At 24.6% G+C, this 14,691-nt stretch overlaps 1 protein-coding gene across 3 annotated transcripts in view; it reads right to left on the reverse strand.

Moving 5' to 3' along the window:
* The window catches only part of LOC114131810 (uncharacterized), a 53,493-nt gene extending 44,462 nt beyond the window's left edge, over nucleotides 1–9,031 (reverse strand). Inside the window, exons 1-2 of one of the 3 annotated variants that reach the window (XM_050206203.1) lie at nucleotides 8,459–9,031; nucleotides 2,247–2,351 (exon numbers count right to left, since the gene is read on the reverse strand). In XM_050206203.1, coding sequence (XP_050062160.1) covers nucleotides 2,247–2,341 — 95 coding nt within the window. In that variant the 5' untranslated portion in view covers nucleotides 2,342–2,351; nucleotides 8,459–9,031. Of the gene's footprint in view, nucleotides 1–2,246; nucleotides 2,352–2,589; nucleotides 2,703–8,458 lie in introns of those variants that run through there. The other 2 variants (XM_050206202.1, XM_050206205.1) reach the window with 2 other exon arrangements.
* Between the last annotated feature and the right edge of the window lie 5,660 nt (nucleotides 9,032–14,691).

The raw sequence follows: 14,691 nt of genomic DNA on the forward strand, positions 1-14,691 counted from the left end.
CATATAAATGTTTAATGTAATAGTTAAATAATAATAATAAATTAATAGGACTTATTACGTAAGTTCATATAAAACTATATTATGTTAGAATAGTTTATAGTTACAGTGCAAATAATGAGGTTGTTAAATTTTTAAAACGGTGGGAAAAGTAGAATATCTAATTTGAGGAAAAAAATAAAATATCTACGATAGCAACAAACAATCGTAAATCTAAGAAAATTAATAAATATAATATTATAATATTATTAATTAATACAATTTACTATAATCTTCTGGATATAATATTCTCACAAAATTTATTTATCTTAATCTATTATTATTATTAATATAGTAGTTGATTTGTTGGTACTTAATATCTATCTACTTATTTATACTCGTCCATTCTACATATATTATTTTCTACTTGCATTGTTAATAGCACTTGTTTATCGAGATTCGTAGTAGAACAATGGAGATAAAATACTTTAAAAAAATCGTTGTAGTATAATTAAATTTTAAAATCACGAACGGCAATAAAGATAATCATCAATATTTTTTACAAAAATCATTAATAATATACCTAGGTAGTAAAACAATTTTAAGCATGATCAATGGACCAATGTCATTATTATTTATTTTATTTGGATATATTGAGTAATTTTTACGGTAGGTACCAGATCGAATGTGCAGATATTAACTATGTATATATTATTCAAAAAGCAAACTAATGTTTATTTCTGTTTTTATCTAGATCGAGACAATCTGATTGTAAATAAAATATTAATTTTGCTATAGTATAATATTATAATACATTATATACATTATAAATGGTATAAGTCATCATATTTTAACGGCTGTTATTTGTTATAAATTATAATACTAACAGCTATAAATCGGCATTCAATAAATAATATAGTAAATAGAACAAATTATCAACTGAACAAATGATAATAAATTTTAATTGTATCATGAAAAATAATAGCTTAACACCAGTCAAATAATGTGAAATGCTTTATAATTCTTAAAATAAACAATTAATATTACATTTTTCGAATACATGTGATTACTGATTACCAAATTGAAACAATAATTTATTGGGATATATTAATTATTATGTAAATATATTATTTGGTTTTCGTGAAGGTAATAAGCTATCGTATAAAAACGTGCGTTATTAATGTAGTTTGTAATGTATTCACAACTCATCACGAGACTAAGTTACATTATATAGCCTATAGCTGAATCCTGAGTGTATACCAAATTTACCAAATTTAAGAAGATTTATACTCCAGAAACTGGTTAAAATGCGTACATCCAATGCAAATTTAAAAGTATTATATATTTTTTTTCATTGAAGTTTATTGCTTTGAATATATTCACAATTTTACATATTAGAATTATGTATTTCTTCAATTAGGACATTTATATAATATAAAAATAACATTAAGAAAAAAATATCATAAAGCGATGATCAGAATGTTTATAGTATATACGTTAGTTGTGAATCGGGTAAGGGAGTATAAATATAATATCTATGTATGTATTCATAAAATACACAAGAACATAAACAATATAAATAAATATACATAAATATCACTGTTATACACGCGTGTTTCTAGAATATATTAATATTAACGACTGTGTACCTATATATATTAGGTATATATCTGATTGCATCAGTGAAAATCTAATAAAAAAATAAATTTAATAATCCGAAATACGACGAATGTTTAATAATCACCAATCAGAGATTTAGGTACTCAAAATTAAGTTGATGCAAGTACCTATACACGTAGCCATGATCTCATTATATTCATTTTTATACTTATGTTTCATAATGTAAAATACAAATGATTTATAAAATGTGTAAACATTTTTTATAATTATTTCGAACCTATAACTAAATAATAACTAAACATTAAACCGAAACACGTCCAAAAATTAAAATGTTTTAATATGTTTAAAAGTAAAGAATTAGTATTCTATTGTATAATTTTATTGACATGTTTTTTTTTAATTAAGCGGTTAAAAACAAATATTTTATTCATTGCATAGTTCTAATTTAGTATTTTGATCAACTTAAATACCATGCACGCTGTGTTAAAAAGCATTTTTCAAATTGTACTTTTCGGGTATTTAAAATATAAGTTTGAAAAATGATTTAACTTTGTATTTGATTTTAAGCATTAGAGAGAATAAATATTATCTGAATACAGAAAAATTATTTTCCAAAAACAATGAAGTGTAGTCAAAAATTAAAAAAATACCTTTTTGAGGAAGTATGAGAATTCTTGACGCGTCCAATTTCTGGTTTATTGACACTGAAAAGGCATACGGGCCACACAGAGAGTTGTCCGGGCATATTAAATTTTCTACACATAAAATAAAGAATTAGTTTGAAAAAGTTAGGTGGTAATTTCTTATTCAATTGTTTTCTAAATGTTAATTTTTTAGAATATTTATCACGAATTAGTGTTATTTTACTATAGTCTATTGGACACGTTTAAAGATTCTTATTAAAACTCAGTTTCATAAAAAAAATGTAGTTTCAATGTAAGCATTGGTCATATTTAAAAAAAAAAAATACTCATGAGTTACAGGTATGCCTACTTCAAAATTTTTTTCAAATACTGTTTGACCATGGTTCGTATTTGAAATTTTTATAATGAATATTTATACATTTTTTGCATTTCCCAAATTAGTAACTCATTCCAAACGTATACCTATATTGAATAAAAAAAAAATTGCAGAGTTAGTAAATTATTTATTTTGACTGAATTCAAAAGAAACATTAGGGTTTTTAAATTATTACTAATGTCTTTGTTATTTTTTTATTTTTTAGTCATTCGTATTCATAATTGGGTAGTATTATATGCTAATTCAAGGTCTGATACCAAGCTCATAAGTCATATTAGTCGTTATCGTCTAAAATTATATACTTGTATGATCATCAGTATACAATTGAACGAATTTTATATTACATTTTTAACATTTATTAATTATTAACAATAAGTACTGTAGTTGTTAACAACATTAATTAGTAAAACATTTTATCAATTGTACATAAATAGATATTTCGACGAAAAATATTCTTGAAATTATGTATTGACAAACATATTATTTAATATATTTCATTTTATTTGTTCAATGAGATTATTAAGAAAAAAAATATAGTATAAAAATATATAATAAATATTATTTGAAATAATTATGTTAATATTCAATTCCTTTTATATGATGAAACAATTTAATAAAATAAGGTAATTTTACTAACACAGTCTATATTATAAATATTATAATCTTACATGTTTACAATAATAGTTATTGAGGTTAAAACAAAAATAAAGAGTAGAGAACAATCGTTTAGTGAAAATAAGATGTTGCGCGTTTAAGAATGTAATTCAAGTCAGAACTAAACACAGGTTTTAACACCTAAAGGGTATAAATAAGAAAACGGAACAATTTAGAGTTAAATAGGGTAAATATAATTTTTTGTGTATTATACATAATATATATAAATTATAAATTGTATTATATTATGTACTAAGCCATATTTGTTATTAATTATTTTATAATATTCTTAAAAAATAGCGTTTCAATTTATTATATTAGTTATTAACTGGAAATATCATCTAGCTGATATTTTAAGTATTAAATAATCTTTAAATTTTAATAACCCACCATTCTAAGTAAATACTGCTAATAACTATGCAACAATTTTGAAGAAAGCTCAGTAATAATTAATATAGTTTAAAAAATGATAATTTTCATTGTTTTGAAATCGACAATAATTAAACACTGGTATCCTTTTTCAAAATAAAGAAAAGGGTAAAGATTATGAATGTCATACATCCTTATTTTTTCCCCGGTATGTTAGAAATTATAGTTGTGAATAAAAATTAAATTTATACTAGCTAACCACAGATTACTATACAAGATTCGTCTATATACATTTGTGTACAACACTACAACAACTCATAACTATTAAAATTTTATCAAATAGTTAAATAAAACCTAAAATAAGTAAAAAAGAAAATCGTGAACTTAAATCAAGTGCTTGTTAGAGACTTATTATTAGGATTGATAAGATTAAAGGATTTGTAAAATGTTTAAAGTAGAACTAGTAAAAACAAACCATAATTTAAATTACCTACTTATTATATTTCATATATATATATATAATATATAATATAGATATTTATCATAAAAATATAATTTTCAAAATCCCTAAACATATTAAGTATCAACATGAATAAATATTATTTAAGTTTCAACTTATATAAATTCTTTAATTCCCTCGTGTTAAAAATACGTGATTAAAAATATATCTGTGAAAAGTTTTTATGAATTGCATATGAAGTCTTATTTTATGATAGTTGTTTAATTATAAAGTATATATAAATCATATGATACCTATCGCCCATAGAACAATAAATTATTATTACACGTAAAATATTATGCTAATCAAACTGTTTCAAATACAGTAGGTACAATTAATTATGCTGTACCAAAAGTTTTTATCATACAAAACATAATATACCTACGTAACAATGTACAAAAACATAATAAATTAATTAAACGTGTGGTGATCTGAACCTTGGAAATTTTATTTAATATTTTATAATATAATCTAACCACGATAACCAAGTTAGTGAATCACGTAATACAAACTGCAAAAATATCTAGCTAGAATTAAATACGTAAATATTAGTTATACACAGTACTAATAAAATATACTAAATGTACGATTTTAAAGTGTTAGTATACATACCAATTTAATATTCTTCCTTGCGACTATATTTAAAAATAATATCACGAATGTATTAAATTAATTATAAAAAATATCATGTTTATAAAGTTTATATATTTTGTATTAGTGTTGTATATTTACCTGGATAAATAAAATATGTAAATACATATTTTTATTTTAACTTTGATAAATCTAGAAAATTATACTCAATAAAGTAAATAGGTACATGGAAATATAGTAAAAAGTTTTTAAGTGAAAGTTATATTTAACTGGAATAGTTAACTTAAATTATATGGCATTCCTAAATCGTAATGAATATTAAATTATTTTTGCAATGTTTTAATTAAAATTGATCAGTTTTTGATTTAAATCAATCATATTTTAAATGGAATCTAATAATAACTCCACATTTATTTTTAAGTAATATTACTTTATAATCATAACATACCTATACCTATACATCGCTAAATTTATGTTCTTATAAATGTATTTATTTCGTATAATGTGAAACCAAGTTATGTTTAAAAACTTACTCATGTACTTCATAGTTAATTTGTATTTAACTCGATTTTACAATACAGGTTCCGGATATACTTATTGTTAATAATTATTACAATATGCATTTATGACAACACAAAAAAGTACAGCAACACAGAAAAAAATTGAGTAGGTAGTTACTATTTAAACTTTAAAGGTATATATAAATCTTACCATTTGACAGTTAGGTAACAATGTTCAGATTATATCTATGAAATATTATGTGGTTACTTTGACAAATGAACCATATCCTAAAAAAATAACAATTGAAGTAGAGATGCAAAAAAGACAAACGAAATTTAATACTATTGTCAATTAATAATTAAATATAATACGATTTAACTTATAGAATTTCAAAAAAAAAACGATTCGTCGATTTTTCAAATATATTTCTAAATTTTAATGAATTTATAAAACGATTTGAAAGTATAATTCTATGGCATAAAACAAAAAATGTAAAATTAAATTATAAATCATTTAAAATCGATGAGTATTGTTACCTCATTAATTTTATTATGATATTATATATTATAATATATATTGTACTTGACATTATACTATACCTACGTTTTCCACAATAGCATTTTGAAATTGTGATTGAAATATTAATATCTTAATAATCAACTATTTATAATCCGGAAGACTACGACAACAATCGATTCTATACGTTAAATTAGTATTCCAAGTACTTAATGCTATTTTTTGTAAGGTATGACAAGGCTAAAGTATTTCTAAAACGACATCGTCATTATTATTTACTTCTATCATCAAATATAAAATAGGTGATTTAATTACTATATACCTATGTATATAGTTTGCGTTTTATATAACAATTATTGTTTATATAAAGCTACTTATTACAAAGTATTGAAATGTAGAAAACTAGAAAGATCGTGTCAAAATTAATATTTTGAAAATAATAAACTTTACTATATTTTGCATTTGTATAAAACCTAAAAAAACGTATGTATAAAATATACTGAAAACTGAAAAGTATAATTAATCATGTTAGAATAGTAGACTGTAATAGATTTGACGAGTCCGTTATCAAATGTAACCATTAGGTGTAGGTATATTTAAATATATACCTAAAGGTATATGTTTTTATTGCATATTTTCTATGTATAAACAAGTGGTGTTCATCGTGTGCGTGTTGGGTTGGTTACTGACAAAAATTCATTAATCGTTGAATGAAAACACGCGAATGGGTACATCCAGTTAGAAGATTTCATTATAATTTATCGATTTAAGTACCTATCTATTGATTCCATTTAGAATTATAAATTTGGAACTAATCAAATAGTTATTACTACTCATAATATAATAATACATAGTATATTACTTGTTAATAAAAATATTGGAAATAGATTTATTGTAAAAATGTACTAAGTACTAGAACTAGAGATACCTACATATTTATATATTTATTAATTATAATTAGGTATTCTATATTGAATCCTTTATTAAGAATGCTATACACAATTATTAATTATTAAAAATTTGTATTTTCATTTTGATTTACAACAATTTATTGTAATCATTGCTGGGAAAATAAATAATATAAAATCTCAACAAATAATTAATTCTTACAGGTATTCTTGGGATATAATTATTTATTATTCCGGTACACGATCTGATAATATATAAAACAGTAATTGATCAAAATACATAGTTTTAATAATTGGCTAATGGTAATTTAATTTATAATCATTTTTACATGATGATAATATTCTAATTAATAATAAAATGAATAAAATTCTTATCATTTATACATGACATTTTATAAAAAAAAAAATTATAATTTAACCAAAACTGTACTATCTTCAAATAATCTATAATCTATGTTCATTTTGTGTTATTTTTAGTAATAATATAGTTTAATAAAATAAAACAATTAAAAAAATATAAAAAAAAATTAACAATTAAACAATTAAATGGTATTATTTAAGCGGATAACGTGTTTGTATAGTTCCTTCCTTTTTTTCTTCAGATAACGTTAGTTAATAGTTTTTAATATATAAAGTATTGGCTATTAAAGCAAATATTTTTGTTGTGAAATTAAATTAAATTAAATTGATAATATGTTATTAGTTTATATAGCAATTGAGACAATTACAAATTACAGACGCTTAAGTAATGTGATACGTATTGATAGCATATATGTTTTCATTCTATACATTTTAATAGACTATGAACAAGTGCATAAGTACAATCTGGTATAAGTATATACCACACAACTACACAAGTATAATCAAGTTGAACATAATATATTATTATTTTCAATTTTCATTAAATAACATAATGGTAGTTTTAATAGGTAAGTAAATCGTGATAAAATTCCATGGTTTTTGAGAAATAAATTCGTCAAAAAAACTCGTTTGTAATATTGAGATATAGGTACAATATAATAATATATAGGTATACTGATATAAGTACAATGTACGAACTTTTCACGTAAAGAGGTATACGCGCACCAACGACCGGATATAAAAAGTAACTTGCAATAATAATAGTAAATAAATCGCATAACTAACTGCGACATTTGTCTGCATGTATACTTCGTCATTCGATTTATAACCATATTATTCAACGAATAAAATAAAATACGCCCAATTGCCCAAGTATACACACCGTGAATTTTTTTTCTGTGTAAAGTTACCAACTGCGAATTATATTGAACCTATATGATAATGTTATACATTCGTACATATTATAATGTAGGTATACTTAAAAGTTAAAAGGTATATATTGCACTACTCATGGACTAAATAAACACCGATCGCGAACGATTACAACGTCATAACATAATATTATGTAAGTTTAAGATCGCACGACTGGGGCACCGCTTTGATTTCCTACCGGTTTAAAAAATAAAAAGAATCATAAATTTGTGGATAACAGTGGGTATTATAAGTGTATATAATAATAATAATATATATTTTATACTACGCCGGTAAACGTCATAAAATTTAATCGGGGCAAGGAAAAATTAAAACAAAAAAACTCGTTTTCTGACATACCATCGTATTATGAGCCCCGACCGTCGTCGTCCACTCGTAATCGTGATCCATTCGGATTTTCGTATAGAGATAAAGCTTATATATAGACTATAGGACCTACCTAATGTTTTCGACAGTTTACGTCAAGATTGTCTGTTTTTTTTTTTATATGTATATATATACTTCCGCTTACCATGAATGACGTGACGGGGGATGCCTCGAGAACGCTTATAGTCACCGCCGCCGATTACCCGATGAAAGTTCTCCTTTTTACGCGTAGCCTTCTACGGTGAAACTCTTCGGATTTTTCCGATAAGTATAAGTTTTGTATTATGCGATCGTCTCCACGTCCGTATCAGTTGCAGTCGACTACCAAAGTATAAGTAACGTTGTTGCGGCTTGCTCGGTTGCGGACCGCGGTCTATGTCGAAGAATTTATGTGCCAAAATCGTTGGTTACGTCTGGTGGTGATAACGATTTGATAACAATGATACTGTTACGATAACTTTCTGCACAGTGACGCGTTTTTTCACTATTATGCGAGCGAAAAACAGTTACCTGCCCGAATCGCGTAATACTTGAGCGTGACTTATAAATATTGTCGACGACAAACGAATACGATCTCGTGTAGTTATAATATTATTTTATAATAACAATAATAAACAGGTACACTCACTATCGCGCTCGCGCACATGCACAGACAGCCAGTCGCCCGAACGCGTTGCGTACCTGTGGACTACTGACTACAAACTGACAGCAGCTGCACGCGACGCACCGCCGACGAAAATAATAATAATTAAACAAAATAAAAAGTCCGCCGAAGCCCTTCTTCTTTTCACCGATGACGTGCTGCGCATCGATATGGGCGAGCGACGTATGCTATGGAACACGTACGACACCTTGTAGTAGGTATATTATTTTGTATATAATTATTGTAAACACACGTACGTTATTACTTATTATTGTTATTATTATTATTATTGTCTATAACAATATCAATTAGACCCGAGAAAAATCAACAGCTGTGCTTGTGATGCGTGTGCGCCACGGGACGTTGCCCCCCCCCCCGCGCTTCTGCAACACAACCGTATTTTTGCACGAATTTAGTCGTTTTTTTTTTCTGTATCCTCTTCGTCCGTTGTTCCAACGTCAAAAAATTAATACACAGACATATAATATCGGTAGATATTGAACGTTGTTGCGTTGGGCGCTTTAGGCATTTTTGTACGGAAGGAGATATTAGGAATATTAGGTAGAATAGATATTAGACACCTATAGGAATAAAAGTAAAAACACTGAAAACCAACATAACTTAACGGCTTAGCTCGAAACTAGGATTGTCTATCTATGTGATAAATTGTATTATTAAGATTATTAAGAGCTTATACGATTGTAATACGTCTGTAAATACATACTATATTCTTCTTAACACGCAATAGTATTTTTTAGCATTTTATGATAATCGCAATTTATAAACCCGAGCAACAATTAACAAACTCTATATCAATACATATATCAGATGTATGGTTTTATTAATTTAGATTTTAAGTTTATTTTTTCTCATTATCTTTTCTTTTTTTTATTTACCAATGTCAAAGTTGTTTTTTGAAGAGTTGATCATTTACAATTTACGGAAAATGCCTTGATTTCATCGTAAGTTTGATTTGATTTACAATATCATGTAATAATTTGTTTTGATTTTAAAGCGGTATGGGAGATGATATAATAAAAACAAGATTGTTACATTGATTTTGATACTTAATTAGTATTATGTTGGTATATTCGTACATTATAATAACATTAACACCAAACATTTATTTGTGTAAAAATTAATACATTACTTAAGTTTATTGCCACTAATCGAGATAGCTTAGTAGCTGTTAAATTAGAATTACTATAACAGAAGAGATAAATTTATTACGTATTATAGTAACACCTACAACTACTATTAAAGAATAGTATTTATTTATTTAATTTAAATAATTCGACCACTTATTAAAATAATATTTATAAAATATATTTTTTAGTAAATAATAAATACCTATTCATACGGCATACAATATACTTTCATCTATGTACCAGGTAGGTACGTAATCAAAACACTAACACAGCTATATCATTTTAATCATTATACATATAACAGAACTAAAGTTGTATAGTAGTTATTCTAACTATATTTTAATGAACTATATAATATTTGTGTAATTTATTTTTCCGTGATATCGTCCAGCTATACGTCTATATCATTCGTGGTATCGGATTCCGATAATATTATCAGCTGTGTTTTTGAGTGCATGTTTTTAATCCTTTCTATGTGGCTATTATCATAATACCGGTTTTATACTTTTTAAACGAATTTAATTATATATAGATGTCTTTACAAAACTGTGGAAATTGAATTATATAGAAACCCGGAGATCGTGCTTCTGCATGTTTGTAATTATTTTACCGTCTCACTTCAAATTGCCTTCCAGCAATGTTACATTTACTATTTTTCTACTGAAATAAAAATTATTTGATCACTCTCCCCCTTTTACTTTTTTTTAACACTCAATCTTATTTTTTAATATATGTTTTTTTAAGTTTTGTATTTTAAATTTTGAGTCGATAGATGAATTTTTTTATAACGGTATTATTTTGTATTAAAATAAAGCAAAATAAAAAAATCGAAAATTGGTTTTCACTTCGGTGTAAAAACTCCTTTTTTTCCTAATTTTGTTTTTTTACAATAATTAAGAAAAGTAATTAAAATCTGCCCCCTCTGACCTCCAAAAAAATATTAACTAGATTCACTTTTATTTCATAAAATATTTAAAGATATTGAACTTATTGAAGCATTTTTTTTTTGTATTTTCGAAATAAAATACGGGTATATTTTTAGTTCTATTGATTCAAAAAGATATTAGTGGTAAATGTCAATTATATGTAAATTGAAAGATTTAAAAATTATTTGTTGTAAAACTTCACCTCTAATAACTATCGTGTTAATAATATTTTTGTTGTATGCCTAATTAATAATAATTAGATAGGTATATAGAAATTTAGGTTTCTTTTTTTTTATCACAGAAATGGGAGAACTGTATTTTAAAACTTTAATAGTTAACAAGTTACCTGTATGTCTTGTAGGTTTGAGAATATATTACCTTAACATTGATTTTAATTTTTAATAATAGTTATATACAATTTTAAACATTTAGTTCCTAGTACATTGATACTAAATAATTACATTGAAATTTCGAATTATATAGGGTTTGTAAATTAAAACTTTTAATTTTCGTTTTTGATGGCAAATGGGTCATTGTTTAAATTTTAAAATATTCGTTTGAATTAATAAAAGTAACTTATTGAATTATTGCGTGTAAAAATTGTAAAAATAAAAGTAAAACTAATGGCCAATGGGTATAATTATGTATACCTATGCATTTAAAATAACGTCGCTACTTACTATACGGCTGCATAGTGTACCCACGATATATTGGTAATATTGGCTAAACCATTAATACACACATTCAAATCGAGAAAATATGTTATTATTTATTATACTTATAAGCTATAAGTATAAATTGGAAATTATCTAAATACTTCATTTTAGTTTAGAAATTGTTTAAATATTTATAAATGAGTGGGTATGAGGTAATAACATACAGTTAATTAACTTGTAATTGTATGCATAAATCTATAAGTTTTATATTATACATCTTATGTAAAATTGGTATGAGTCAATAAAAAACGGACCGGAGCAATATATTAATATACTTATGATTCCTACTAATTAAACTGTTTAATATTTAACTTGGTTGACAGGCCACTTACTGATGTCAGTGCTGCATTTCATATTGATATATAAAAAGATTTAAATTGATGTTAATTTTTTGCAAGCAACGTTAAATAGAAATATATTGATTGCTCTAAATTACTCACACGAATCAGTTTAAATGTATCATTATAAAAATATTCGATTTAATCGTAGGTTTTGATTTTATGTTACGCCTTACACTAGACATTTGTTTCTCAATACCCAATTAATCGTGTAATATTAAATATATTTCAAATAATAGTTTGATTTATTCTTCGGTAAAAATAAGTTAAAACGTGTTGTTCCAAATTATTATTAATTGTATATATTAACTTATGTAATATTTTCCCTGTGGGTGTTTGGATACGGAATAAAATAAATGAATAATAAATTATATAATATTTACCAAGATAATGTATACTATGAATATGTAATGGTTACTAAAACGAGTAAAACGTAATTAATATTTTACCAAAGTAAAAAAAAAATAGTTCAGTATCTAACTGATGTTTTTCAAATTTAAAAATCAAAGTTTTTCAAGGGATTATGATAAACATCTGACATACCTTTTACTGTTCCATCTATGTAATTAGGCAATTAACCTCGAAATTGTAATATAACTTCCGTGTTAATACTTTAGCAATTTAAATCCAATTAATAAAACATTATAATACTAGATAGGTACCTACATAAATAAACATCGTACATCTTGTAATATATGAAGCTAGTGCACTAAGTGCAGTTATAATTTGTTTGTTTTACAAAAAATTTCGTTGTCTGATCATATCCCGCCTGGTATTAATAGTCAATACAGTAAAAATATAATGCATTGAATTAAAACTCGATTATTTAGAAACATTTTATCGAAGGACAAATGGAAAAAAAAGATGATGATTAGTATGTAAGTATTTTCTGCTGGTATATCAGTAGATTAAAAGATTAAAAGATCATCATAATATATCGACATAATTTTCGTCCTTCTTAAGCATAATATAGGTAGGTATAGTAGATACCTACTATTGCTTTTACAATAATCCATTTTATTTTGCTAATTTTAATATTAGAATGAATTTTATGGTTATAACTAATAAATAATTGTCAAAATTATAATAAATTTAAATGTTCATATCTTGCGTTAAAATTAAAATATGAAAAAATATACGTGGTGAGTAGAGTAATATAGGTACGCGGTGAGCCACCACCACAGCCACCCGCCACTGCCGTTAACGCCGTGGCGGTGTTTGAACTATCTATTTTACTCCATTTTGGTGCATTACATAATATTTTTAAATATTATAATATAGATGAATTCACTCTAGTAATAAAAATAACAGAAATGAGTGGATTATTCTGAAAGTAAAAATTTGCTACATTTGTCAGACGGGGCATACATCTTGGTATATAATAATATAGTCTTCCTAAGAGATGACTATAGACTATAATAGAGTTTATTAATTGTACTGCTGTACCAATAGTTAGTATTTATAAATGAATAATTATAGTAGGCATTAATTTTTTTTATTTCAAAGATCTAAGACAGGTTTTTACGCTCGGTCGATTTAATTGATTATGCACTTCGTATATATAGAGATCGCCTTAGACGTGATTATAAAATAATATGTAAATGATAAATCATTAATAGTAGGTATATTATTATTATTAAATTTATTCATCATATCTATATAAAATTCGTTATACATTTATTTTAAACAAATTGTGTACATTATACAAAAATTATTTATTCATTATATAATACGTATAATTGGTTTTTATAATAATTGTGTCGAAGTTAGTCAACTCGATATATAATACATAATAATAATATTACATGACATGTAGGAAAAGTGTTGAAAGTCAATGCTTTCAGGATGTGTATATTTTTAAGTTTTATACTATAATATTTTAAGCAATAACTTATTTTTTCTAGCTATATACTATTAACTAATGTACCTATCAGTATCAATATATGCTGTTCTGCTGCATTACAATACTATGTGTCTGATATTCTGATGTGACGTAATACAGTACCTAAATTCATTTTTTATGAATTTTTCAGCTATAATTGATTTTTAACTTCTTCATACATTTTATACTTAATCTATAATATTTGAAAGAAGAACTCCAATGAATGAGTTTATTTTTTATTAGTATTTATTTTATTTCCTATAAAGCTAAGTTTTAAGAGACAAACCATTGTTGATGTTTGTTTTTAAAGATATATTTTTGAAATAATATAATATATCATTTAGATCTTTACTTCTTCAGTGTTTTATTATTTTATTATTAATATTATTATCTTTTACATACTATTTTATGTATATTGTGAACATTTTTTTGAATATGATTTTTATCAATAGTGAATTTATAAAAAATAATAATGAAATAATATAAAAATAATTAACTGTTATCGTAGTTGTTATTTTTCAAAGTTATTTAGTTTCAAAATATCAGTTCTTCAAAAATTGTTGTTTCTATTTTTGTAACTGTAAGTACATATACTGATATACTACGGTGTATATACATATACGTATACTTATCTGTTCTGATAAAGAAAATATCTGATTTATAAAATATTCTTATTAAGCACTCCTAAAATTAGGTAATATAGTCCATATATGATTGGTATTAAG

Source organism: Aphis gossypii, chromosome X (assembly GCF_020184175.1).
Source record: "Aphis gossypii isolate Hap1 chromosome X, ASM2018417v2, whole genome shotgun sequence".
Classification (NCBI taxonomy): Eukaryota; Metazoa; Arthropoda; class Insecta; order Hemiptera; family Aphididae; genus Aphis; species Aphis gossypii.